Genomic DNA, 24,685 nt, shown 5'->3' on the forward strand with positions numbered 1-24,685 from the left:
ATTTTATTTGTAGAAACAAGAAATAGAGAAAACAAATAAATTAAGAGGGAAGAGAGGTCATTATTCTTAAAATTAAGGTTTGGATATATGATGGCTATATATTATATTAGAGTAGTCTTTATTAATTAGAACAAAAATGTTATTGGTATATTAAAATTAATCATTAAAATCAGTCATTAATGTATTTATATATAAATATATGTGTGGTTTAATTTATTTTTAATATATATTTATATTCTAACATGTATTTTATATTAATGACGAATTTTGATGGCTGATTTTAGTGTATACGTAACATAATTCTAATTAGAATACCATATGTGATGTGATGGTTCCTTTTTCTTTTGTGAGGGTGGTTCAATAGAAAGAGGATACATAACTAGATACAATATGTATAGACAACCAGGTGCCTTTGGTTTGCATTTTTTAGTTTTTAATTTTTATTTTTAGAAATTTTCATTTTTAAAATTTTATTAAAAAAAGAAGATAAAAATAAAAAATAATAAAAAAATCAAATTAAATGAATCTTAATATTATATTGATATATTAATATATATTAAATCTAGTGAGCTTTCGACTTCTAAACTCTTTAATGTTTAATCCACTTCCAAGAATTTTAAAGTATTTTTTTAATGTTTGATTACTAATCATAGAAATATGTATATAAAGATCTTTATTTTTATTTTATTTTATAGCCCATTTCAATTTCTTCTCTATTTATACTAATATTATTATTTCTTTGTTTTTTGCTTAACTACGATCAAAGGTGTTCTTGCATACTATAGTATACTACATACTACTTCTTTCTCTTTGTCTATACTCAATTATATTTATAAAAAAAACATTATCTATATTTAAAGAAGATAAAAGATTGTATAAAATATATTATCAAATAATAATATAAAAGATAAAAGAATTGAATTTATAAAAGATTGAATTATATATACATATATTATCAAATATTATGTCAATTTACGTCTTATTTTTTATCAAATAAGACTTCAGTCCAATGTAATAATATAAATGAATTATAGACTCGCTAATTTTTTCTGTATATTGATATTGATAGCTAGCAACTTAGGCAATGTTATTAAATTCATTAAAATAATGCATTCACATACCATTTGTTTCTTTCAATTCTATTAAGTTTATTAACTATGAGAATAAATAAATAAGATAAATTGAATAAATATACATGCATATCAGAATTGTTTATCTAAAATTAATTTGGATTGGTTTAGTAAATAATTCATTAGTCTATTTAAATAAATATCAAATGTTTGAATTTGTCTTGTATACACAATAATTTATTAACCAACAATAAATTTTTAAATGAAATTTCGATCAACAAAAGATTAATTTTTAATTTATTAAATGGAGAGATGCCATAGAAAAAAATTGTTTACCTAAAATGTTAAGCCATTTAAATTAGTTCTGGCTAGCTTTACAGTGGAGTGCACTAAAGATTTAGATGTTAGTTTATTACCTTATCACATTTAAATCATCACTACTTTGAATTTGATATTGTGTACACATAGTTTTAAAATAACACAAAATATAATTAATAATTTACGGAAATATTTATGGATGGATCAGGTCAAATTTAAGTAGATCTGAATTTGACTCTAAAAGATTATTGAATTAATTTTGTCCGAACTCAAAATTATCAAAAAAATAGAATGGGTTAAACCGAATGAATTCGATGTAAAATTAGTATATACAAATATATAAATTTTATATATTAAAATATTAAAATTTTATTTTTAAAAATTAAATTTAATAAATATTATATCATATTTATATCAAAATAAATTATTTTAGAATAAAAATATTACTGTATAATATAAAAAATATTAATTAAAGTATAAAAATATAATATAATATTACTAATTTTACTGTAAAATATATAAGTTTTATTGTAAAAGACAATATCAGATCGGACCAAATAATCTAAATTCGACCAAAAAATAACGTCAAACAAAAATGATAAATCTAAATCTGACAAAATATACCTTAAATCTGAGTCGAGTCTTAAACATTCCTAATAATTTATAATTAGTTAAAACAATCTGATCTTTATTTTCATTATCTGAATTTGAAAATGCTCTACCTTAATAAGCCGAACAGAAAGTTTGCAATTTCGTGAAACTCCAGCGATAAGATTGAAAAAGTAATTATATAATTTCATCCACGTGCTGATATCCAATTGAAATTTGGTGCCTAAGCTATGAATTATGTGACATCTTGAGAAAATGAGAGTAACTAGTTGCTTAATTAAACTTTCTTAAAGAGCCTCCAGCTTAGGTCATCATATCAGATTTCTACAACTTTGATGGTATAAAATAATAAAATTTGACTTGGATTAGTCTAGTAATTAATTCATTCGTCTTAAATAAATGTTGGAGTTTAAATTTGACTTTGTATATACAGAAATCCATTGACCAGAAGCAAATCCTTAAATAGAACTCTAATCACAACGAATTAATTCTTGGCCTATCAAACTAAAAAATATCATAGACAACCAAAAATAATAAATAATTAAAATAAACCCCTCCCCTTTTTTTTACTTAAGAGATTTTTATTATTTATGAATTTATATTTTAAAATCAGAACCTAATTTCTTGAATTTAATTTGTATGTACTCTTATATAAATACATTACTAAAAACAGGCTGAGCGGCATCAATTCCTTCATATGAAATGGCTTTTTAAATTTTCTTTTTCAAAAAATATTTGGTCAAAAATTGAAAATAATGTTGAATTGAAAAATTATTAAATATATATATATATATTTTAAAAAAAAAAGAAGAAAATGCTATGGTTATTAAGAAATTAGAAAGGTACACTTTGATTAACTTTTTAGAAGACACAGTTCCCTGTCTCCACATGTACTGAGATCAATCACATGAATCCATTATCTAGTGGATAGTGCTCATAATAACAGTCCCACTTATTCATAGTTGGGTTGGGACAGTACACACTTTTCTTTAAAATAAATCATTATCTACTGATAAGATAAAATAAAATAATTCCTCTGGAATGAATTTAATGTGTAATCTAATTATAACTACTTATATTTTAATTTTAAATAATATATAAAAATAAGTTATTCTAAAGCATGCATTAGATATACGTTAATTCTACTTTTGGTAAACATTTTTCTCTTTTTTATTAACAGCACAACCATTTGTGAAATATAATTTTTTTTACAAAAATGCTTTATATAGACTAAAAATTAGCTATTAAATTAATTATTATTACTAATTTTTTTTACGAGTATTTCTTGTTTGGTTGAATTCACCAGCCAACCACTCAAGACGGCATTAAAAATAATGACCTAATTAAAGGGCGGAATTTTTTTTTTTTTGGAAAAAGGGAAAGGCAAAAGAAAAAGGAGAAGTAAAAAAGGTGTATCTAAGTAAAAGCTGCACTTTTGAAACGATTCCGCAGAAATGAAATCACAGTTTGTGAACACTAAGGTGTTACTGTTAAACTAGTCAAAGATTACTTTATTTAGGAGTAAATAAAATTATGCTAACGTTAACTTTATTCCAACTAAAATCATAACAAGAAAGCATAGATATTTAGTAGCTTCAAATACAAAAAATTGAGCCTTATATTATATATACGACATATAAAAAGGTTTCCAAAGGAATATCCTTATGCTTATATACTTGATTAAGATTAATATCAAGTAAGTAAATCAATCAACCTCACTTTGTAGCCTAATAATAAGCTTTAACAAACTTTACCTGATTGTCATGATAGGATATATTCCTAATCTGTAATTTCTTTTTTATTTTATTTTATCTATTCCATATAAAAAATAAAAGTAAGTGGTTATATTTATAAGATGGATAAAATAGAAAAAATGTTAAGTGAACAATTTTTTTATGAACAATTTTTTTAACTAAGTTTTTAATTATTTTCAAATAACAGAAAATTATGAAATCAATATAAAAAAAAATTATAACCAAAATAAGAGATTTTTAGTAAAAAAAAAAAACACAAAGTATTTGAGAAAAAAAAAACAGAAATTCTAAGGAAAAAAAAACGAAACAAAAAGCAAAGAAAGATGAAGGAGAAATAGAAAGAAAGTAGAGAAAAAAAATAAAAAATAAAAGCAGCAGCAAAAGAAGAATTCTTTGGGTTCTTTTATGGATTGGAAACTTAGTTGATCAATGATTTATTCATTTAATACTAATTATATTCCAAAATGGCAAAATCATTAAAATATTTCTCCAACTGTATTTGTCCCACCGAAAAGGGAAACAGAGCTTTATTTTCTCTACCAAGTAATCTAATATAGTAATAAATAGAACTAGAAAATAAAAGAAAGACTTAGCTCTATTGCAGACCTAAAAAATAAATACCCTTTTTTTCAAGGACTAGGTTAGTTGAATTATGATACTGGTACTCCCCAATAATCTTCAAGCTTTTCCCTTCATCACTTTCCCCTCTTTTGGACTTTGAAGTTTGAAGTGAAAACAAAGTGAATCCAATTCCAGTCAAACCCTACTAGCTTAGCATATATTCTCTCTCCTCAAATCATTTCAACGCAAGAAAGAAACAAATGTGCCACTAAAAATTCGTTTCACATTTTTTTTCTAGAGTAATAAAATCTAATCACCCCTTGAAATTAAAGGCAGGCAGGCAATAAAATAATGCTAGTAATAATAGATTAAGTCCAAACAGCGCTCACATTATTCATGAATGCACTCGTCCGATTAGGGTTGTGCATGGGACGGGTGAAACCGGATTTGATGTGACCCAAACCCAATTCAAAATATATACCGGGCCTATTTATTAGATCCGAACCTGACCTTAGATCCGATGAAACTTATACACTTTCGCGCCACGATTATATCGAGTAAAAATCGGGTAAAAACCGAGCCGTTAACATTACATTACCTTGATATCTTCTTATAAGTTAGTATGTGAAAATATCCAAATTTCCAAGACTCCAACCATCATTTGACATGGTAAAATTCACTTAGAAAAATATAACAAGAACCAACTCTTCTCTAAAATTAAAGCATAACCATAATCAATACTAATATTGTCTAATAACACCAAATATTTAAATCAATACAAATAACACAATATTATGCATTAATTAGTCTAAAATCTTATGCATTTTAAACATAAAACATTAACTTATAGTCTTATAATAACTAATAACAAAATATTAAAGTTTACAATACTTAAATTCCACATAAGAATAACCATCATCCATCACTAATAACACAAAATATTAATTATGTATGATGACCGGGCCATCGGGTGATCCGAGTCATGGCCCGAACTCGATCCGAAATAATGACCGCACCTATTTTTAAGACTCTTACCCGGCCCTAAACCTGACGAAATCACACCAAATTAGCCCCTAAAGTGTTCGAAGCCGGACCGGGTCTTCGAGCCGGGGCGAGTCTTCGAGCCGGGACGGGTCTTCGAACCGGACCGGACCATGCACACCCCTATGTCCGATATAGTTTTCCCTCATCCTTAAAAGTTTTTATTAAATAATGAATACAGGACTTTTTGTTAAATAAATTTTAACTCTTTATTTGTTATATTTTATATTGATAATTCAGATTTTAAAAATTAACCTACTAATCAGATTTACCACATTTTTGGTAAATCTAAAAGAGCGTTAGCGACTTGTACTACCTGCTTTTTCTATTAATCTTCACCATCACTTAGGTGCTGCTCGGTAAGGGAGAGAGATAGAAATAGAAATACAAACATATTTGATAGAAAAGACAAATATTTTCTAGTTTAGAGAAACTTTTTTCTTAGCATTTTCTGTATTTTCGAAACATAGTGGATAGAATTGATCCACCATGGACCATGGCTAAACCGTGGCCACCAGCAACTTATGAGGCAAAAAGGCAGAAGTAATCCATGACTAAATCCACAAAGTGGTCCTTTAGATTCACAACTTTCACTATTTTAGTCTCTTAAATTCAAAATTACCTATACTGGTCTCGGAGATTCAGTTGTAGGCACCATATTAGTTCTTGGATTCTTTCTAATATTGAATCAGCGAACTAAGTGCTGAATTGGCTCAGACGGCTAAACAGGGGACCACGGTGAGAATTTAGTTAGTGATCCATAGTAGTCTAATAATAATAATAATAATCTCTCTCCCTCGTACACTACTGATCAAATAGAAAAACCAAAATACTATACGTTTGTCTTTGTATCTGTCTCCCTAACCAAACACTGCCTAATAAGACTAACTCAATAATAAGACCACAGATACCCAACTGAAAGATAAATGACAGCAAATTCTCCTAAAAATAGGTGAAATATTGCATAAACATTCCTTAATTATTGACATTTACACTAACCACTCCTTCAATCTTAAGGAGATCAATGTCATATTTTACAAAATATAAAAAAATCATAGGTAGTATAACCTAAATTTCAGGAAAAATTAGTATATACCTCTACAAATAAGGTGTTTTTCATAATACTAATACCATAGAAGAAATTAGTGTAATTTACCCTTCATAAAACCTCTGCATCTTTTGAAGTCAATATCAAAATTATACTACTTTGACTACATTACCTAATAATTAGTCTTTTCTGGTCTAAAGATAATTAGCATTATATATCCTCATTTTACATACAAAAGTTACAAGAAGTTGAAGACAATTTTCAATGAATACATAAAGCATTATTTGTCTTTATGGTAACTATTACCAATTACAAGCGGGCAACATATGAGTTTGCTTGGGTCACATATCTAACCCATCTATATGGATTATGTGCCTTTGATTTCTTTGCTATTTGCAAATACTTCACCTACACCAACAAATGGCTTCTTAGAACTACTTATCACTGGAAAGTACAAAATAACCCAAAATATATGATACGTTAAGTATTAGTCTCTACTTCAAAATATCTGTCAATTTCGACAAAGAGAAAGTTTAAAAAATCAATGTATTGTTCAGATACATTGATTTTATATTTTACCACTTTATTCAAATTGAGTAATTGACAATTACTTTGAAACAAAACGAATAATAAAAAGGGAATTTACTCTGAATGTCTAATCATCAAATCATAGAAGACTATACAAAAGAGTTTGAATTTAATTTCATATGGACAGCTACCATTTAATTTCATGATCAGTAGTACTGGTGAGTTATGAAAATCATCTGAAAAATCAGGCAAAATATTCAACCAACACCTTTTCTTTTTTTCTTTAAAATAAGTAAAATTTTCAAACGTGTATTTATATTTGAAAGTAAATATAGAGAAAATATAGCTTCAAAGGATCATCTCCACATTTTACCTGAAGCCTTGAAGCATGATACATTGGTATATCAAAGGTCATGCTAACAGGCCCTGCCTCCTTCATGATATTGCCTGCATTTCCAACATAAAGATGTTTATTCATTAAGATCTAATAGGAATATATTTTTGACATTTTTGCCCAAACAGAACATCTTACCAAGTAACTCCTGTGAAAAAGTTAGTTTTGCTCGTAAAGTAAGTTCCGCTCCGCCGACAACCTACAAGAGGATAAACCAGCCATTACTTTAATCTGTTTCTAGATTAATAATGGGAAAGCAATAGATCAATAGTACCTTTTTTATGCTCCACTCTAGTCTCTTATTTGCTTCCTTGAAGTCAGTTGTGTTCCCAACTGATTCATGATCCAACTCAAAATTAACTCTAAAAAATCCCCAATCAGGGGATAACATATGTTAAAAATGGAAGTAATTAAGATATTCAACAGTTTGATTATATTGTATCGCAATCCCATACATCATGCATGTTAGAGGACATGTATTAATTAATTGCTTTTGTCGACTCGGCTTGTGATGATACTCTTACAATATGTCTAGGTCATATTCTACATTATAAACAAGACAAGATGACTAATGAGGTCAAGTTAGTCATTCCTTCTTTCAACTTAATTGAATTACTTAACAGATCTATCAAATTTTGAAACCTCTCAATCATTCATTTTGATTGTAACTTGAATTATGATGTATCAGGAAGAAAACTAATATACCGATTGGTAAATTTTGGCACTGGCATCTGTACAAGAACTGTGTTAGCATTGATACTTGGGTTGAAGTCAGCACAAACTTTAATTATCACTTCGGCCTATGAAAATACAATAGATAGATGGTCATAATTTGCTAGAAACATATGAAGAACTTGAAAAATCAACTGGAGAGCACAATCACTTTCAGGGGTCCTGTTTCTTCAAGCAATGCATTAATACGAAATGGAGGCTTAAACGGTTGAGTCATTCGATAATTCATGACCGGGAATTCCCCGTCTGGTGGAACCTAGCAAAGAGAATGGCACAGTCCTTAATCAAGAACTAAAACATGATATGCTTTTGTATTTAATATGTAGATATGAGGTAACAAATGGTGCGGTTACCAATGACAAGGTTCGGTCAGTATCAAAACTATCAAGGTGTACAGACTCATGGAAGTTACAATCGTCTAGAATCACTGCAGTGGAACTTGCATAATCTGTTAACGGTGGCAAAACTAGATCAGACAAAAATGAGAAGCCGTTGCGAAAACCAGCAAGCATGTAAAAAATTGAACTTTAACAACTTCATGAAAATTATCCAACTATCAGTTCCTCAAGTAAAACCAAGCCATATTTTTTCCTTGTAATCTTTGTCACCTTGGTCCACACCCTATCATTAGGAATCTTATTAATTATTAGTGCAAAGAGGACGAGGTTACATACCACTCTACCAAGCCAGTGTTGGTAAACCATATCATTAATAATACTAGACAATCTAGAATCTTCTCAATATCTCAAAGAATACAAAAAAATAATGAAGTAAGGAAAGAATGACACAAAGACATGCTACAATCTACAAGGCACTCGGTAGTCTCAATCTATGCCAGGAAACAACTATATAAATAACTTTCTAAGCATTTCAAGGGGCGTAAAGTATGCAATAGGTTGACCTACCACTTCTTCCTATACTCAGGTCCTCATTGAGAGCAAGCCGAATCTCTGGGTTACCCGTAAGGTAACTCTTCATTTGAATGGTGCCGTCTATCTCACTAGTGAGTATATATCCCTGTTTCAAGCAAGAAACTCATAAAAAAGCTTAACATTTGGCAGAAGTATAAGACATCAAAGCACATAAAATGAATGAACCATGTCTAAGAAGAACAAGTTACTCTCAAGTCACTTACGCTAGAGTTGAATGTGACACTTATTTTCTCGATTACGTCAACAAAAATCTCCTCCCTCTTTCTACCACCAGGTTCATTAGCAACAACAGACTTTGTAATAACTGTGCCTGGCATTCGTTTGTTCCCTTTCTGCAGACATAGGTGAACTCCACGAAGTTAATAAAACTATGAAAGACAACAATATCACTGATTCACTGATGCTACAGACAATCACCACAAAAATGGATGCAGCACCAAGGGGAGGCATCACTGCAGAATCAATCATAATTGGCTCATTGAAAATATAAGATTTCAAAAGCTCCGTGGAAGTTGTTTGTGCATAACCAAAATCCTGGGAACAAAAGATAGACATTAGTATGTCTAGACATAAAAAAGAAAATGCAGCAATCAGAAAGGACATGATAAAATGACCAAGCTTTAAAATTATATTGAAAGAAATAGAATTGAATTTGAGCACTAGATACTTCTAAAACCATTGAAAATAATTAATATAAGAATCAGCACATGAAACTTATTTTACATGCTAGATATTTAAATAATAGAACCAAAGAAAGCCTAAATGAGTCAAGTTAACCAACAGTCTTATAGCCCGAAATCACACAAGAATACTAGCAAACACTTACAATGACTTCATCCAGCAATTCATAGACAAGCACGAAATTCTTCCGCAACGAATCTTCATTAAGAACGCCAAGGTAATCCTTGATGAGACGAGCGATCCGCTGCAAGAGCTCCAAGACAAGAGAGGGGGATACATTGACCCTGTTTGTAGCAACAAACAACAACCCGGCAACCTTCACATGGAAGTAGTTCACTCCATCCACGTTCTATTAAAAATCAACGAAAACAAATAAACAAACAACAAAAAATCCCAAACAGATCATCATAATAAATTGAGTGGATTGAATACGAAAATATCATGAATCATCCCTCTTAGTGCTAAAGGCAAGTAAAAGGTCATTTTCAGTACCAAGTGTTTAAATTCAAGGGTAAATTACATCGACCTCCAGAGAAATTAGGCAAGATTACATCACACACTACACAGGCACCTTTCAATTTGTAAAAGAATACATTAATCTCGGATGAAGTCTAGATGATGCCTATGTAATGTAATATTACTTAACATCACCAGAGATTAGTGTGTATAATTTAGAAAATAGGAACACATTCATTATATGTTAAAGATATAACAATTCACGTCTCTCCTCGTATCAACTTAAGTTTTTGACATAAGTGATTTCATGTCATGGTATCAGTACTTCTATAATAAAAAAGTCTATGCAAAATACAAGGAGAAAGAAATTCGAGGAAAAATTCACGCAAATCCAGAAAGATGAAAGGTGTTAGAGATATAATCATTCACGAGCTTCTTACTATGCGCTTAAACTTTTAAAGAATTAGTTATGCCATACACTAATATAGACATTTTTTTTGTTCTCTCTCCAAATTGTAGAAAAGGAAACAGCCTGATAGAAAGTCAACCAAGAGTTGATAGAGTCTCAGCATTAGCATAATTCACAAATCAGAAATCTCTTAGAATATATAAACAATTAACTAAAAAAATGTATAATTATAGTGAAAATAACAAGAATACCCACAAAGACAGGTGGAGCATCTTCTTCACCATCGTCGTTCCAGAACTTGACTTTGCGGAAAAATGTCTCGGCGCTCGCTTTGTGAACATCACGGCGATCTGAAATTGCACGCAAAAGCAAATATTATTAGAACTAAGTAAGTCGATTTCAGCAAATAGAAATAGAAAAAATGGTTGATGTGAGTTAGTTACAGTCACGGAAGACGATGTTATCGCCTCGTTGAGAAAGCACGAACAACTGAGATATCATCCTTTTGCTTCCGATCTATCACTCTCTTCTCTTCTCTTCTCTTCTCTTCTCTTCTTTACTTCAATCTCACCATTGATGCAATGATGCTGCTGCTAGTTCTTCTTCTACTACCTGACAAGTGAAAAGAGCACACTCTCTCGGTGTCTTTGTTGTTTTGCCACGTTTTCGGAGTCACTCGCCTCTCACGTGACAAATGTTCGTCAACTTCAGGTTTATAATTTAAGCTGATAAATATGGGTTAACAACTGTAATTACCGTGTCATGGACGTGATAAGATTAAAATTATAATTTTAAATTATTTTTTAAAAATTAATTTAAATTATAATAATTTGATTAATAAAAAAGTATCATATTATGTATTGTTTGTTTATTTTTTTAATCTAGTGTTAATTAGATTAATTCTAAAATAGTTATTAATCGATTTTAGTAATCTACTTTTTTCAATAAATCAGACATATATACTGAATGTGATCATAAATAATATAATAATAGTTAAATTTATCAACAATATATTGGCTATTATCACCACCATAAAACAAATTAAATATAAAGGCTATTACACTTATAAATCTATAAAATTGCACTATCTTTGATTCGTGCAAAGGTTTACTTATCAAATAAACTTAAAATATGAACAAAAAATATTTATAAAATGGACCTAGCATCACTTGAAAAAATCATGAAAAATAATCAACTTACCTCATTATCCATAAAAACTATTTCTATGTAAGTCGACTTGTTCTTGTCAAATTTGGATGAGACTTTTTATGATCTTATATATTAATTTTGTTATATATATATATATTACGGTAGTTTTTCTTAATATATATACATATGCATAAATAATTCTATATATATACATAAATAAAAAAAGTATATGAATTATATTTTGTTAAACTCTATGTTACCGATTATTAAAAATATTTAAATCACATATATTAATTATTTTTTGTTATAATTATTTCGTTTTATATATATAATTATTTTTTATTCTACAATCGTGTAATATTTTTTTTTATATCCATATATATTCTTCGATCCCGATCCCATTTATACGCATATTAATAGTTTTTTTTCTAATAATGATGTTTTAATTTTTTGTTTTTTTTTCACGTATCTTTCTTTTTTCTAAATAGTGATGTTTTAATATTTTTTCTTTTTTTAAATACTTTTTTCTTAATAATTACATTACTAATCTGAAATATAAAATGAGAAAAAAAAGTGATACATATATCTAAGAAAGAAAATAAACTTAAAAATCAGAAAAAAGAAATTTTATATTAAAAAATGTAAAAATAATATATTCAAAAAGAATAGTCGTAATATATAAATTGAGTCAACACTTTAAATTTCTCTAAAACTAATTTAACCAAATACCAATATTAGAAATAAATTACTTAAATAATATTTAATCTATTCTAGTCCTTAGACATATATAGATTAGAGTCATTCTCGTAACGATAACCAACTGAAACAACATCGTAAGTTCGAACATCTAGAATTCGTGACAATTCAAACTATTCCCTTGTTCTTTAAAAATCTTCTGTATCCCTGATAGAGTTGAATCACTATTCCTTTTATGGAAAAAGAGTTACGAATGTGACTTTGATGTGTTGGAGACCAAAATTCGGAAATCACTATTTATATTTTAGTGTGACACCCATTAAACCCTAAAGGACAAATAAAATAATATCTCTGATTTTATTCTCATTTAATTCTAAATCAAAAGTAATAATGACTTATTTAATTCAGCATTTATGTTAATAAATAAAATGAGCATTATATAAGTCATTTAATGTAAAATAGCTTAATTTGTGATTATAATTAATATATGTATTGCCCATAAATAGATTAGGAAATAATAGTTTCATAACAAAATAATCATTCAATTTGAATTACAATTAATTGATTGATAGAAATTATAATAAATTATATGATATTTAAATAATTAACTAAATCAATTAGTTGATATAATTAATTTATTATAATAAATTGAATTTAATGAGAAAAGAAATAAATCAAAAAATACCATCAGAAATGTACCACGACAGTATTATCATTAAGTGCAGAAATTTAATTTTTATATAATAGAATAGATATTTACAAGTTATTATATTAAACAAAGACTAAAAAATAATACACTAAACAAAATAAAATGCATCAATGGTAAAATATAACCTAAAAATCACTTAAATTAAAAAAGAACATGTGATAAATTACAATAAATCTATATATGAGAAGTAAAAGTAAAATAAACAATTAAAAATAATGTAAAAATAGCAATTAAAAAAAGTAAAAAAAGATAGAAAAGATAATGTGTAGAATAGATAAAAAATGCATTGCAATAAAAGATTAATATAATTAATTAATACAAAGGATGAAAGAGAAAAATCAAAATATGATTTTATTAAAAAAATTTCAAAAAAAAATTTTAAAGAATAACCTATTAATCAACTTTTATAAAAATATTACAAAAAAAATCACATATATTAATTATTTTTTGTTATAATTATTTTATTTTATATATAATTATTTTTTATTCTACAATCGTACAATAATTTTTTATTTTTTATATCCATATATATTCCTAAATTCCGACCCCATTAATATGTATATTAATAGTTTTTTTTAATAGTGATGTTTTAATTTTTTGTTTTTTCTTTTTTCACGTATCTTTCTTTTTTTTTAATTAGTGATATCTTAATATTTTTTTCTTTTTTAAATGTATTTTTTTTAATAAGTACATTACTAATTTGAAATATAAAATGAGAAAAAAAGGTGATACATATATCCAAGAAAGAAAATAAACTTAAAAATCAGAAGGAAAAAAATAAATTTTATATTAAAAAAAATAAAAATAATATATTCAAAAAGAATAGTCGTAATATATAAATTGAGTGAACAATTTAAATTTCTCTAAAACTAATTTAATCAAATACCAATATTAGAAATAAATTACTTAAATAATATTTAATCAATTCTAGTCCTTAGTCACATATAGATTAGAGTCATTTTCGTAATAACAACCAACTGAAATAACATCGTAAGTTCGAACATTTAGAATTCGTGCAAATTCAGACCATTCCCTTGTTATTTGAAAACCTTCTATATCCCTGAGCTGATAGAGTTGAATCGCAATTCCTTTTACGGAAAAGGAGTTACGGAGGTGACTTTAATGTGTTGGAGAGCAAAATTCAAAAGTCACTATTTATATTTGAGTGTGACACTCATTAAACCCTAAATGCCAAATAAAATAGTATCTCTGGTTTTATTCTCATTTTATTCTAAATCAAAAGTAATACTGACTTATTTAATTCAGCATTTATGATAATAAATGAGATGACCATTATATAAGTTATTTAATTTAAAATAGCTTAATTTGCGATTATAATTAATATATGTATTGCCCATAAATAGATTAAGAAATAATAATTTCGTAACAAAATAATCATTCAATTTGAATTACAATTGATTGATTGATAGAAATTATAATAAATTGTATGATATTTAAATAATTAATCAAAAAATTTAGTTGATATAATTAATTTATTATAATAAATTGAATTTAATGAGTTAAAAGAAATAAATCGAAAAACACCTTTAGAAACATGCCATGACAATTTTATCATTAAGTGCAGAAATTTAATTTTTATATAATACAATAGATATTTATATATTATTACATTAAACACAGACTAAAAAAATACACTAAACAAAATAAAAGCATCAATGATAAAATATAACCCAAAAAATCACTTAAATTAAAAATAACCTATGAAGAATTATAATAAATCCATATATGAGAAGTAAAAGTAAAATAAATAATTAAAAATAAAGTAAAAAGAGCAATTAAAAAAAATAAAAGAAAATAGAAAAGATAATGTGTGGAGTGGATAAAAAATATATTGCAATAGAAGATTAATATAATTAATTAATACAAAGGATGAAAGAGAAAAATCAAAATACGATCTTATTAAAAAAATTTAAAAAAATATTTAAAAAAAACCTATTAATCAACTTTTATAAAAATATTACAAAAAAATTAATTTATCTTTATATAAAATAATAATACCTTTAAGAATTATTAATCAAAATAAATAAAAAATTTAATATAGAACAAAATCATAAAAAAATATTAACAAAATTAAGATAAAAAAATAAAAATAAAAAATTACAAATATTTTATGTGAGGTACAAAATAGAGAGAAAAAATGATATATAAAATAATAAGATAATAAATTAAATTAATTGAGTTCATTTATTTCATTGCTTTATATATTATTTATTACATAATTTAATATTTATCTTAATCAAATGTTATAATTAATTTGGTTTAATGAATCAAATAAAATTTAAAATAATTTAATATTTACTCTAATTAAATTAAATATTTGAAGTTATGATTAATGTAATTTAATGAATCAAATAAAATATTAAATGATGAAATATTTATCCTAATAAAATCAAATTACATAATTGATTACTTGTAATTAATACAATTAAATGAATCAAACACATGAAATTCAAAAATAATTTAGTTAATTTGTGTTTTAAAGATATATTTTAAAAATATTTATTTTTTAACAACTTTTATAAAATATTTTTTATAATATTTTTAACTTATGATCCAAAAGCACAGTTATAATAACTCATTAAAAAGTACTTAATTAGTTAATATAAATAATTAGTATAATTGATTTAATTTAATAAATTAAAAGAAATAAATATAAAAGAAAGAGATAAAGGGAAAGTGAAATTATAAAAACGTATAGCTATTAAAAAGTAATAAAAAAAGTCTCTTTTAGTTTTTTATTTATTAGTTATTAATTTATTATAATTAATTTCACAACATTTATTATACGTTATTCATATTACAAATTAATACAATCAATTAATTGATAGTTATTATTGATAATTAATTATAATTGATATAACTCATTTTGCTATACTTTTTAAATAAATAATTAAAAATGCACATCTCAATTTTTTGTTAAAGTAGAATAAAATAAAATACATAAATTGAGTAGATATAAGTCTAAAAATTATAAAATTTTATTAACAACTCAAATAAATTAGTACCGTAAAACTAAATTTAATGTCTATTTTAAAAATAATTACTAATCTTTTATTCTTTTAATTATTAATAATTCAAATAAAATAATACCCTATAACTTATTTTGTTATCTATTTTAAGTAATTACTAACATTCTATTTTTATAATTATTTGCTTGTCTTATTTAACATTTATGCTTTCAATTAATTATATTAATAAACAAATAAACTAAATTAATTTCGATTATACTTGGATTATTCAACAATTCATATAATTTTTTTTAATTTGGGATTAACTACTAACGATATAAAATAAAAAAATTTAGAGTAATTCAGTATTATGAACATTAATTAGTATTGTGAAATAATCTAAAATCATAATGCAAATTATTTTTAAAGAAATAATCAAGTATTATTGTTAATTATGCAATAACCTAAAATTATAATGCATTTTATTTTTAAAAAAACAATCATCCATTAATATCTATAAATAGAAATTATCGTCAAAATGCTTTGATTAAAAATATGAGCGGTTAATTACTATTCATTATTAATAATATATCGATTATATCAAAAAGTAAAAATATAATTATCCGCATTTACACCGTTAGAAGAATTACCATCATGAGTAAAATTTTGTTAAAAAAAATAAAATTGCATACATAGTGGATTTAAAAAATAAATATTGTTAAGTAATTATTTTTTTAATAAATAATAAAAGAGTAAAGTATCGTTTTTGTCCCCAACGTTTGGGGTAAGTCTTATTTGTATCAATAACGTTTAAATCGTCCTATTTGTATCCCTAACGTTTGTAAAAGTGATTCAATGTTATCCTACTATCAATTATACTAACAAATCAGATTATATTTTTCAATTATTCTCACTTGGATGTATTCATTCTCAATTATGTCTCATTTGAATGTGTTCGATTTTAATATTATACCCACTATTTGTGTTTAGATTCAATAATGTCCCTAGAAAAGTGAATTATGTAAATGTTGTAGAAATTAGTTTCAACTTTTGATGAGTTATTTTTTGGAGTGGATCATCGATTCTATCATAGACATTTGTATTCTAACTTCAAGAAGAGATTTTTAAAACTCAAACTAAAGCGTTCATGATGTGTAATTGACAGCAGGATAACATTGAATCACTTTTACAAATGTTAGGGATACAAATAGGACGATTTAAACGTTAGAGACACAAATAAGATTTACCCCAAATATTGGGGACAAAAACGATACTTTACTCATAATAAAAAATTAAATATCATAAACTATATTCTTTCAAAAGTAACTATTTTAAATTGTTATGTTTGACATAATTTATTTGTATATCATTTAAATTGACATTATTTTTTATTATAATAATTATTTATCCTTAATAATTATTGTTAGAATTTAATAATTTTTCATGCCTTACAATAATTATCTATAAAATAATTATGATCTGATATTAATTATTAAATTATATAAAATGAAAAAGAGAAAGATATTTATCAGCACACGCACACACACAGACTAAAATCCCAAAGTGGTCTCTGAGATTGGGCGAGTTACCTATAATCGTTATTGACTTTCAAAATTCCCTAATAGTATCCCTCACATTCAGCTTCGGGACCCATAGTTGCCCTTCAACTCTTTCCGGCGCACAGTCAGCAAACGGAGGGATGATCTGGCACCTCCCATGCCATGCTGGAGTCAGCAACGACTAGCTGATGTGGCAAATCTTAATTTTTTTTCCCAATATAGTCTTGGTCCCATTAAAATCCTAAAAGCTAAGAATCATTATTATAACTAGTATCTCTTCTTTCCCTCTCCTTCGTTCCATAATTCTAGTCTACCATTGTGATTTAACGGAATCTTACGGCAGAGAGAGAAATCAGTATCGAACGGCGGTGATTGTTCATAAAAAGAAGAAATGAATAAGAATCCACCAAGGGAGAGAGAAAGTTAGTGAGAGAAGCTCTCGAGTGCCTCTGAAACCAACGACCACTCCTATGAAAGAACAGAGTACGGTGAATGAGGAGAATACAAGTGAGAACAGTCAGAAGTGATCAATATATCTCTCGAAACAAACGAAAAGGAAACGAAAGACGAAACATAAATCATGGATCAACTAAGCCCTCTCGGGGACTTGCTTAAGAATAAGACAATTATGTCTCTCCTAGAAGTTGGTTAGCTACTTCTCATTTTGTTCTAAGATTCTTCCTATTCGTAGGTCATTTATGGCACGCGGGAAGAGCTCGCGCAGCTGCCGCAGGATTTGAAAAAGGAATTGATCGCGATTTTGAACCTGTTCTTTCCATGACTCCTCTTAATTGAGATATGAGATCTAATGCTTGAAGTAGGAATCACGTTGATTTTACCATACATATAGGGTTGAGTCGAGCGGGTCAGATTAAAATAAAAAATAAAAAGTATTTTACTTCTCGTTTTAATCCATTTCTATCTAATCTAATTATATCGAAATTCTGAATCTTCTTTTTTCGGGCTCGGCGATACTACCACTTAGCCGAACCCGAAAAAACCGAACCAACCAAAACCAATAAAAAAAAAATACTTTCGTCGAGCAAAAACAAAAGGAGAGAGAGGGATTCGAACCCTCGATAGTTCGTGTTGTGAACTATACCGGTTTTCAAGACCGGGGCTATCAAGTTCTGAAGCAAAGTTCAAAGCAGTTGGAGGAGGTATTTTTGTTCTGGTCTGATCATTAGATCTAGAACCCTGGCCCCTTCCTGAACCAGAATTGCCTCGTCCACAGCCATGTTTCTTTCTATTCACATCGTTACTTATTTTTATCTCGGCGGGCTCTGAACTAGTTTGTCTTCCATCAGTCATAACCTGATAATGCAAATAATGTCGGTTGAAGACAACAAGCTGACACAAGACTACTAATTCTTATGAGCGATAAGTTCTCAAGATAGTAGTTCGAAAAGATAAAAAAAGAATAATATTAAAAAGTAAGCAAAAAGGGAAGCATTCTATCCAGTTGAGTTTGGGAATTCACAATATGAGTTGTAGCTACTGCCTTACTAAATAAACCAAGTTGTCAGGATAAAAACAAACCTCGAGATGTTCAAAAACATTAGAGTTGTCATCTTCTTGAAGTTTTAGCCACTTCTGCGTGTTGGCTTGTATTAAGAATTCTTCACCATTCTAGAACAGAGATATGAAGGTAAGGACAATTTGATTAACTCCGAACTCATTGAATTAATACAGATCCATAGATCTACAATCATTCTAGATCATTAGTATGCAAATAAAATTTGACAATCTTCTAATGCATAGACATTAAACAACTTATGAACACCACTTATAAAACACATACATCTATCGCATCGAATCATCCAAAACCATATATAGATGCAAGAAACAACCAGTCACGGTCGATTTATAGCAATGGATAGCAATTCAATCCGCAATACCCTAATAATAGCTATCATGATAAAACTATGCAAGCATATATTACCAAAACAACTGCATTGAATTGAGCCGGAACTTACATCATCATCAGAATCACTGGAACTACATGCCTCAGCTAAATCCTCAGCAACTCCTCCAAATTTCCTAGTTGAAGGGACAGAGGACCAACCTGGCTGCTGAGCAGCGGTGGAGGAAGCCTTGCCCACCATTCGAGCTTCCAGCTTCGCAATCTTCGTTGGAAGGGACTGGTCAGATTGGTTGGAGGAATTGGAAGAGAAATGCACAAGCATATCATCAGACATTATGCCTTCTGCAACTCAAAACTGTGTTTGCCAACAACAAATAAAATGCACCTTAATAAACCATTCAACCCCAACAAGAAACTACAACAAAAACAACCACCAAATCTTTTTCAACTAAGTTAAGTCTATAGATGTATCAAAATATCACCAATGAATCCCATCATGAATTATGTCTTTAGACAAATAACTTAAATTCCTTTTAACGGTTTCATCTGAACTTAACATGGCTAAAAAAAATTCTAACCCTTTTGAAATCAACCACAAACAATTATGGTCCCATAATTCCTATCAAAGTATCTTTTCTTCCCCTCTCATTTTGAAATCAACCACAAACAATTCTGGTCCCATGAATTCTTAGCTTTTAGGGTTTTGAGGGGAAGAAGAGATACTAGTTATGATAATGATTCTTAACTTTTAGGGCTTTAATGGGACCAGGATCACATTGGGTAGAAAATTAAGATTTGCCACATTAGCTAGTCGTTGCTGGCTCCAGCATGACATGAGAGGTGCCAGATCATCTCTCCGTTTGCTGACTATGTGCCGGAAAGGGTCAAAGGGCAAATATGGGTCCCGAAACTGAATGTGAGGGATATTGTTAGGGAATTTTGAAAGTCAAGGACAATTATGAGTAACTCGCCCAATCTCAGAGACTACTTTGGGGTTTTAGTCTATATATATATTATTGGTCATAAATATAATAGGACTATTGACTTGACCAAAAATTGATTTATCGCACAACATTAATTTGTAAATATCATTACGTGTTAGGTAAGTATTGAGAATTGTAAGAAAGGACTTCTTTTTTATTAGAGTGCTGCCGAAACAACAACGTTAATAATAAGCCCAAAATCAAAGAAGAAAAGGAAGAAGAAGAGAAGATGGTGATGAAAATCGAAGAGTAAAATAAACAACTTCGTATGCAGCTATTATTATAGTTTGTGAAATTGTTTAGGACAAAGAAATAAAAAAGGTAAAATGGAAAACTACCTTTGAAAAAATATGAAGAACCACCGTTAGGAGGCTTTAGGTATTTATATATTCAAGAATAAGAAGGCCCATTAAGGTAATTTATTATTCACATTATAATGTTTTACTATAATTCTCGTATAATAATTTATTCTATTAAATTAGATACATTATTCCCATATCTTTTGTTACTGAATGTCATAGTTATTAATTATGTATATGTAGTAAGATGTAACGAGTAAAATATAGGTTAAGACCCAATTAAAATAGTTTCATGAGTATTTGATTTACTATAAATAAATATAGTAAAAATATAATAGAAGATCATGACTTGAGTAATGAATATAGTTCCTTTTTTGGAATTCCTTTCATGGAATTATCTCTCTCCCTCTTAATTCTCTCTAAATTCCTTCTGATTGATTAATTCTTCTCTGTTCCTAAATCTTTTCCCTTACGTTGGTGCTTTCATTGACCACCATTTTTCCATTTTCATGGTGGTTTGGCGATCTCACCTCCAATGGAGCAAATTGGGAGTGTAGCTGAATATTTTACTGCCTTTTTGTGTTATGTTCAAAGAGTAAATTTGAATGATGCTGAAATATTGAAGACATTTCTCAATGAATTGGAAACTTATATCCATAGAGAAATTATTTTTGATAATCCTACAACTATTCGTGATGCTTTTTATTTGGCAAAGTATTATGAAGAACGCTGGAGCAATCCATTTTCAAAAATTTCAAAGCCAAAATTATCATCTCAACACCAGATCCAGAAAAGTTCATCAACAAAAATTTCCTGTCAATCACTGTATCAAAGTCCAGAATAAGCATTTCAAGCAAAAATTCAAATCCAGAATTCCATCGTAGACACCACAGAAAAATCATCCACAGAACACAAAATCAGAAATTCAGAAGCAGAATCATCAATCGAAACTCAAGATCAAGCGAAATTACAGACTGCGGATAATGATATTACATCCTCAAGAATTCAACTATCTAATTCAATACCTCAACAACTATTTTCAGCATCAACAACAGCAATTCCAGACCTGCAAAGGGAGCTTCAGGTTCAAGAAACGACCTCCCTGAATGCCGGACCGCGACCTTTGAACGCCAGCGATCGTATGTGGTGGAAAACAGCACCTGTTGCGGAGGACGACGACGTCCACGTGGACAGAACCACTCGGAGCAGCAGTGGCAGGCTAAGCACGGCCAGCAGTGGTGTCGAGGACGGCGCCGTCGCGAAGGGGAAGGTGGATGACACAGATCTATGGGATCGAGAACCGACACCAAAGCCGCCTTGCAGGTTTACGGACACAGTGGTCAGAGGCGGAGCAGCTGCAGGAAAGCCCACACCAGAACCAAGACCACGGAAGACGAACGACACAGTGGTAGCAAGCGGCGCCTCCGCGAAGGCAAAGCTCGCGACGACCCGAGTTGACGAAGCGGCGAAGGTTAGAAGTGACGTTCTGTTCCGTTGTGTTCCCTCAATCGTGGCCAAACCACCACCACTCACGGTGGCGGTTTTTCCATGGGACCGTGAGCGTAGATACAGAACAAAGAAGAATTAATCAATAAGAGGGAATTTAGAGAGAATTAAGAGGGAGAGAGATAATTCCATAAAAGGAATTCCAAAAAAGGAACTATATTCCTTACTCAAGTCATGATCTTCTATTACATTTTTACTATATCTATTTATAGTAAATCAAATACTCATGAAACTATTCTAATTGGGCCTTAACCTATATTTTACTCGTTACATAAGATGATCGTAAACTGACATATAATTGATAATTTAATAATATTTAATAATTTTTAATTATTAATTTTATATAAAAACATCTATAATAAATTATACAGGAGAAAGTAATTTTTTTAACTAAATTAATATATATTTATTATTTTATTACATTCAATTAGAATAAATAATAAATTATTTATTTTGTTATGCGTCTTATTAAGTAATGAATTAACGTAATTGATAATAATTGATTGATATAAATTATAATAAATTATGTGATATTTAAATATCTAATCAAATTAATTAGTTAATATAATTAATTTATCATAATGAATTAAATTTAATGAGTTAAAAGAAATAAATTAAGAAACATTCTCAAAAGTATGCTATGTCAACTTCATCGATAAGTATAGAAACCTAATTTTTATATAATAGAAGATAGATTATTATTATTATTATTAATTGATATCGATATTAATTTTTCACCGTTAATGTATATATCAATTCATCACTAATTATGCTTGATTAAAAATAATAATTAAAATATATTAATAATTGACAATTAGTATTATACTATTAATATAATAATTTAATAATTAATATTAATATTTTTTATTGATATTTAATTTAATAATGTATTAAATATTGTAGTACAATCATTTTGGAGAAAAAATGGATTCACGAGAAAATGACATCTCACCATCATAAGTTGGGGAAAAACTCAGTTTTAGTATATTAAGTAGATAGATTGGTATAAATTATAATAAATTATATAACATTTAAAAAGAAAATAAAATGAATAAGAAGAAAATAAAAATAAATAGAATAGATAGAAGACTACAATAAAATAAATTGAATGTGAGAGTTTTTTTTGGTACATTTCATATCACATCCGTTTCAATAATAATAATAATCATAAATAAAAATACGTCAACTTGATATCTAAGAAAAAATAATGAGAAAAAATCATAAGACAGTTCTAAAGTAAAAGTTTAAATTAGAACATAATATCATTACACAACACATATTGAACGTAAGTTCACACTACAATATACCACAAACAGGTAAATGACTTAAATTTAAATACGAAACATTTTTTATTTATGCATACATGATAACACCATGGTCTATAAATACTTCATAGATAACATATCTTATATAGCTCCGAATGATGAGCACAAAAGTTGGAGAGTGTGGTAGACTGGTAGTTTGTGTCCACGATAGTTGTCTTCTTGCAACGACGGCTCATAGGAAGAAAAAGAATTATTGTAAAAACTATCAAATGAAAGAGTAATTGGTAAATGAATGATATTTTCTTCTAGCATACATGGTCTTTTATAGTGGTAAAATAAAAATGGAAGGAATTAAATTTTATATTTTTATATTATGAATAGAGTTTGATATTTATCCTAATAAAATTATTATTATTATCAATATAAATTGGTTAATAACTTGCCACTAATAAAATCATTGGATAACGAATAAGAATTAGAAGGATATGAATATAATTAAAATATTTAAAAATATTTTTTATTGATAATTAGTTTAATGATGCATTAAATATTGATTTTATATAATTATAATAAAGATATTTTCTTAAATTAGTATAATTATGCATTATTCATTAAAATAATTAAAAATATTTCTGATTAATAATTGATAAGTAGTTTAATAATGCATTAAATATTGATTTTATATAATTAAAATAAAGATATTTTCTTAAATTAATATAATTATGCATTATTCATTAAATGCATTCATTTTGGAGGGAAAATTGGTTTACAAGAAAGTGACACCTCACTTTCATTAGTTAGGAGAAAAACCAATTTTAGTATATTAAGTAGATAGTTAAATTTGTCCCTAAATGATCACTCATTCTTTAAATTGGTCCTTTCATTAGTTAGATGATGACATATCACGTTAAGTGCGACGTGGCATGATAACGTGTTACGTTAAGTACCATGTGTCACCAGATGATTGGTTGACATGTCAGGACAGTGACACCTAGCACGTCACGTGTCACTTGACATGTAAAAAGGTTATTTATAATCAAAATAGTCCCTAAAAGTTCAAACATAAGTCATTTTCATTTCTTAAAATTTTAAAAATTAATCAAATTTGTCTTTATATAATTTTTTTATTTTTTATAATATTAAATTTAAAATT

At 27.7% G+C, this 24,685-nt stretch overlaps 2 protein-coding genes and 1 long non-coding RNA gene across 4 annotated transcripts; all 3 read right to left on the reverse strand.

The window, feature by feature from the left end:
* Positions 1-6,586: 6,586 nt before the first annotated feature.
* LOC107493121 (AP-4 complex subunit mu) lies at positions 6,587-11,196 on the reverse strand. Of its 2 annotated transcripts, none has more exons than XM_021124492.2 (13): positions 10,977-11,196; positions 10,789-10,883; positions 9,814-10,017; positions 9,405-9,521; positions 9,191-9,319; positions 8,961-9,072; positions 8,409-8,521; positions 8,207-8,311; positions 8,029-8,123; positions 7,598-7,685; positions 7,462-7,522; positions 7,303-7,376; positions 6,587-6,809 (listed from the first exon to the last, which is right to left on the reverse strand). In XM_021124492.2, the coding sequence occupies exons 1-13, from the start codon at positions 11,032-11,034 to the stop codon at positions 6,711-6,713; spliced, it is 1,350 nt and encodes a 449-aa protein (XP_020980151.1). In that variant the 5' UTR covers positions 11,035-11,196; the 3' UTR covers positions 6,587-6,710. The 2 variants fall into 2 exon arrangements, with proteins under 2 accessions (XP_020980151.1, XP_015969683.1); XM_016114197.3 differs by having other exon boundaries at positions 8,409-8,503; positions 10,977-11,192.
* Positions 11,197-18,412: 7,216 nt separating this feature from the next.
* LOC110273133 (uncharacterized) lies at positions 18,413-18,735 on the reverse strand. The gene is made up of 2 exons (XR_002364575.2): positions 18,607-18,735; positions 18,413-18,559 (listed from the first exon to the last, which is right to left on the reverse strand). It is a non-coding gene; the product is annotated as an uncharacterized LOC110273133 (long non-coding RNA).
* A 22-nt stretch (positions 18,736-18,757) lies between these two features.
* LOC127748441 (serine/threonine-protein kinase TOUSLED-like) lies at positions 18,758-19,983 on the reverse strand. The gene is made up of 4 exons (XM_052262970.1): positions 19,592-19,983; positions 19,155-19,244; positions 18,818-18,929; positions 18,758-18,786 (listed from the first exon to the last, which is right to left on the reverse strand). The coding sequence occupies exons 1-4, from the start codon at positions 19,811-19,813 to the stop codon at positions 18,758-18,760; spliced, it is 453 nt and encodes a 150-aa protein (XP_052118930.1). The 5' UTR covers positions 19,814-19,983.
* Positions 19,984-24,685: the final 4,702 nt, after the last annotated feature.

The sequence above is a fragment of the Arachis duranensis genome, chromosome 6 (genome assembly GCF_000817695.3).
Source record: "Arachis duranensis cultivar V14167 chromosome 6, aradu.V14167.gnm2.J7QH, whole genome shotgun sequence".
NCBI classification, from domain to species: domain Eukaryota; kingdom Viridiplantae; phylum Streptophyta; class Magnoliopsida; order Fabales; family Fabaceae; genus Arachis; species Arachis duranensis.

What these genes read in the sequence shown, in the direction of transcription:
- LOC107493121 (XM_021124492.2), bottom strand. Translation starts at nt 11,034, where the DNA reads ATGATATCTCAGTTGTTCGTGCTTTCTCAACGAGGCGATAACATCGTC. An exon ending in TAACATCGTCTTCCGTGACT is followed by an intron (nt 10,884 to 10,976) that starts GTAACTAACTCA and finishes GTGCAATTTCAG; the next exon opens with ATCGCCGTGATGTTCACAAA. An exon ending in AAGATGCTCCACCTGTCTTT is followed by an intron (nt 10,018 to 10,788) that starts GTGGGTATTCTT and finishes GATTTTTAATAG; the next exon opens with AACGTGGATGGAGTGAACTA.
- LOC127748441 (XM_052262970.1), bottom strand. Translation starts at nt 19,813, where the DNA reads ATGTCTGATGATATGCTTGTGCATTTCTCTTCCAATTCCTCCAACCAA. An exon ending in CCAGTGATTCTGATGATGAT is followed by an intron (nt 19,245 to 19,591) that starts GTAAGTTCCGGC and finishes TCTCTGTTCTAG; the next exon opens with AATGGTGAAGAATTCTTAAT. An exon ending in ATGTTTTTGAACATCTCGAG is followed by an intron (nt 18,930 to 19,154) that starts GTTTGTTTTTAT and finishes TTGCATTATCAG; the next exon opens with GTTATGACTGATGGAAGACA.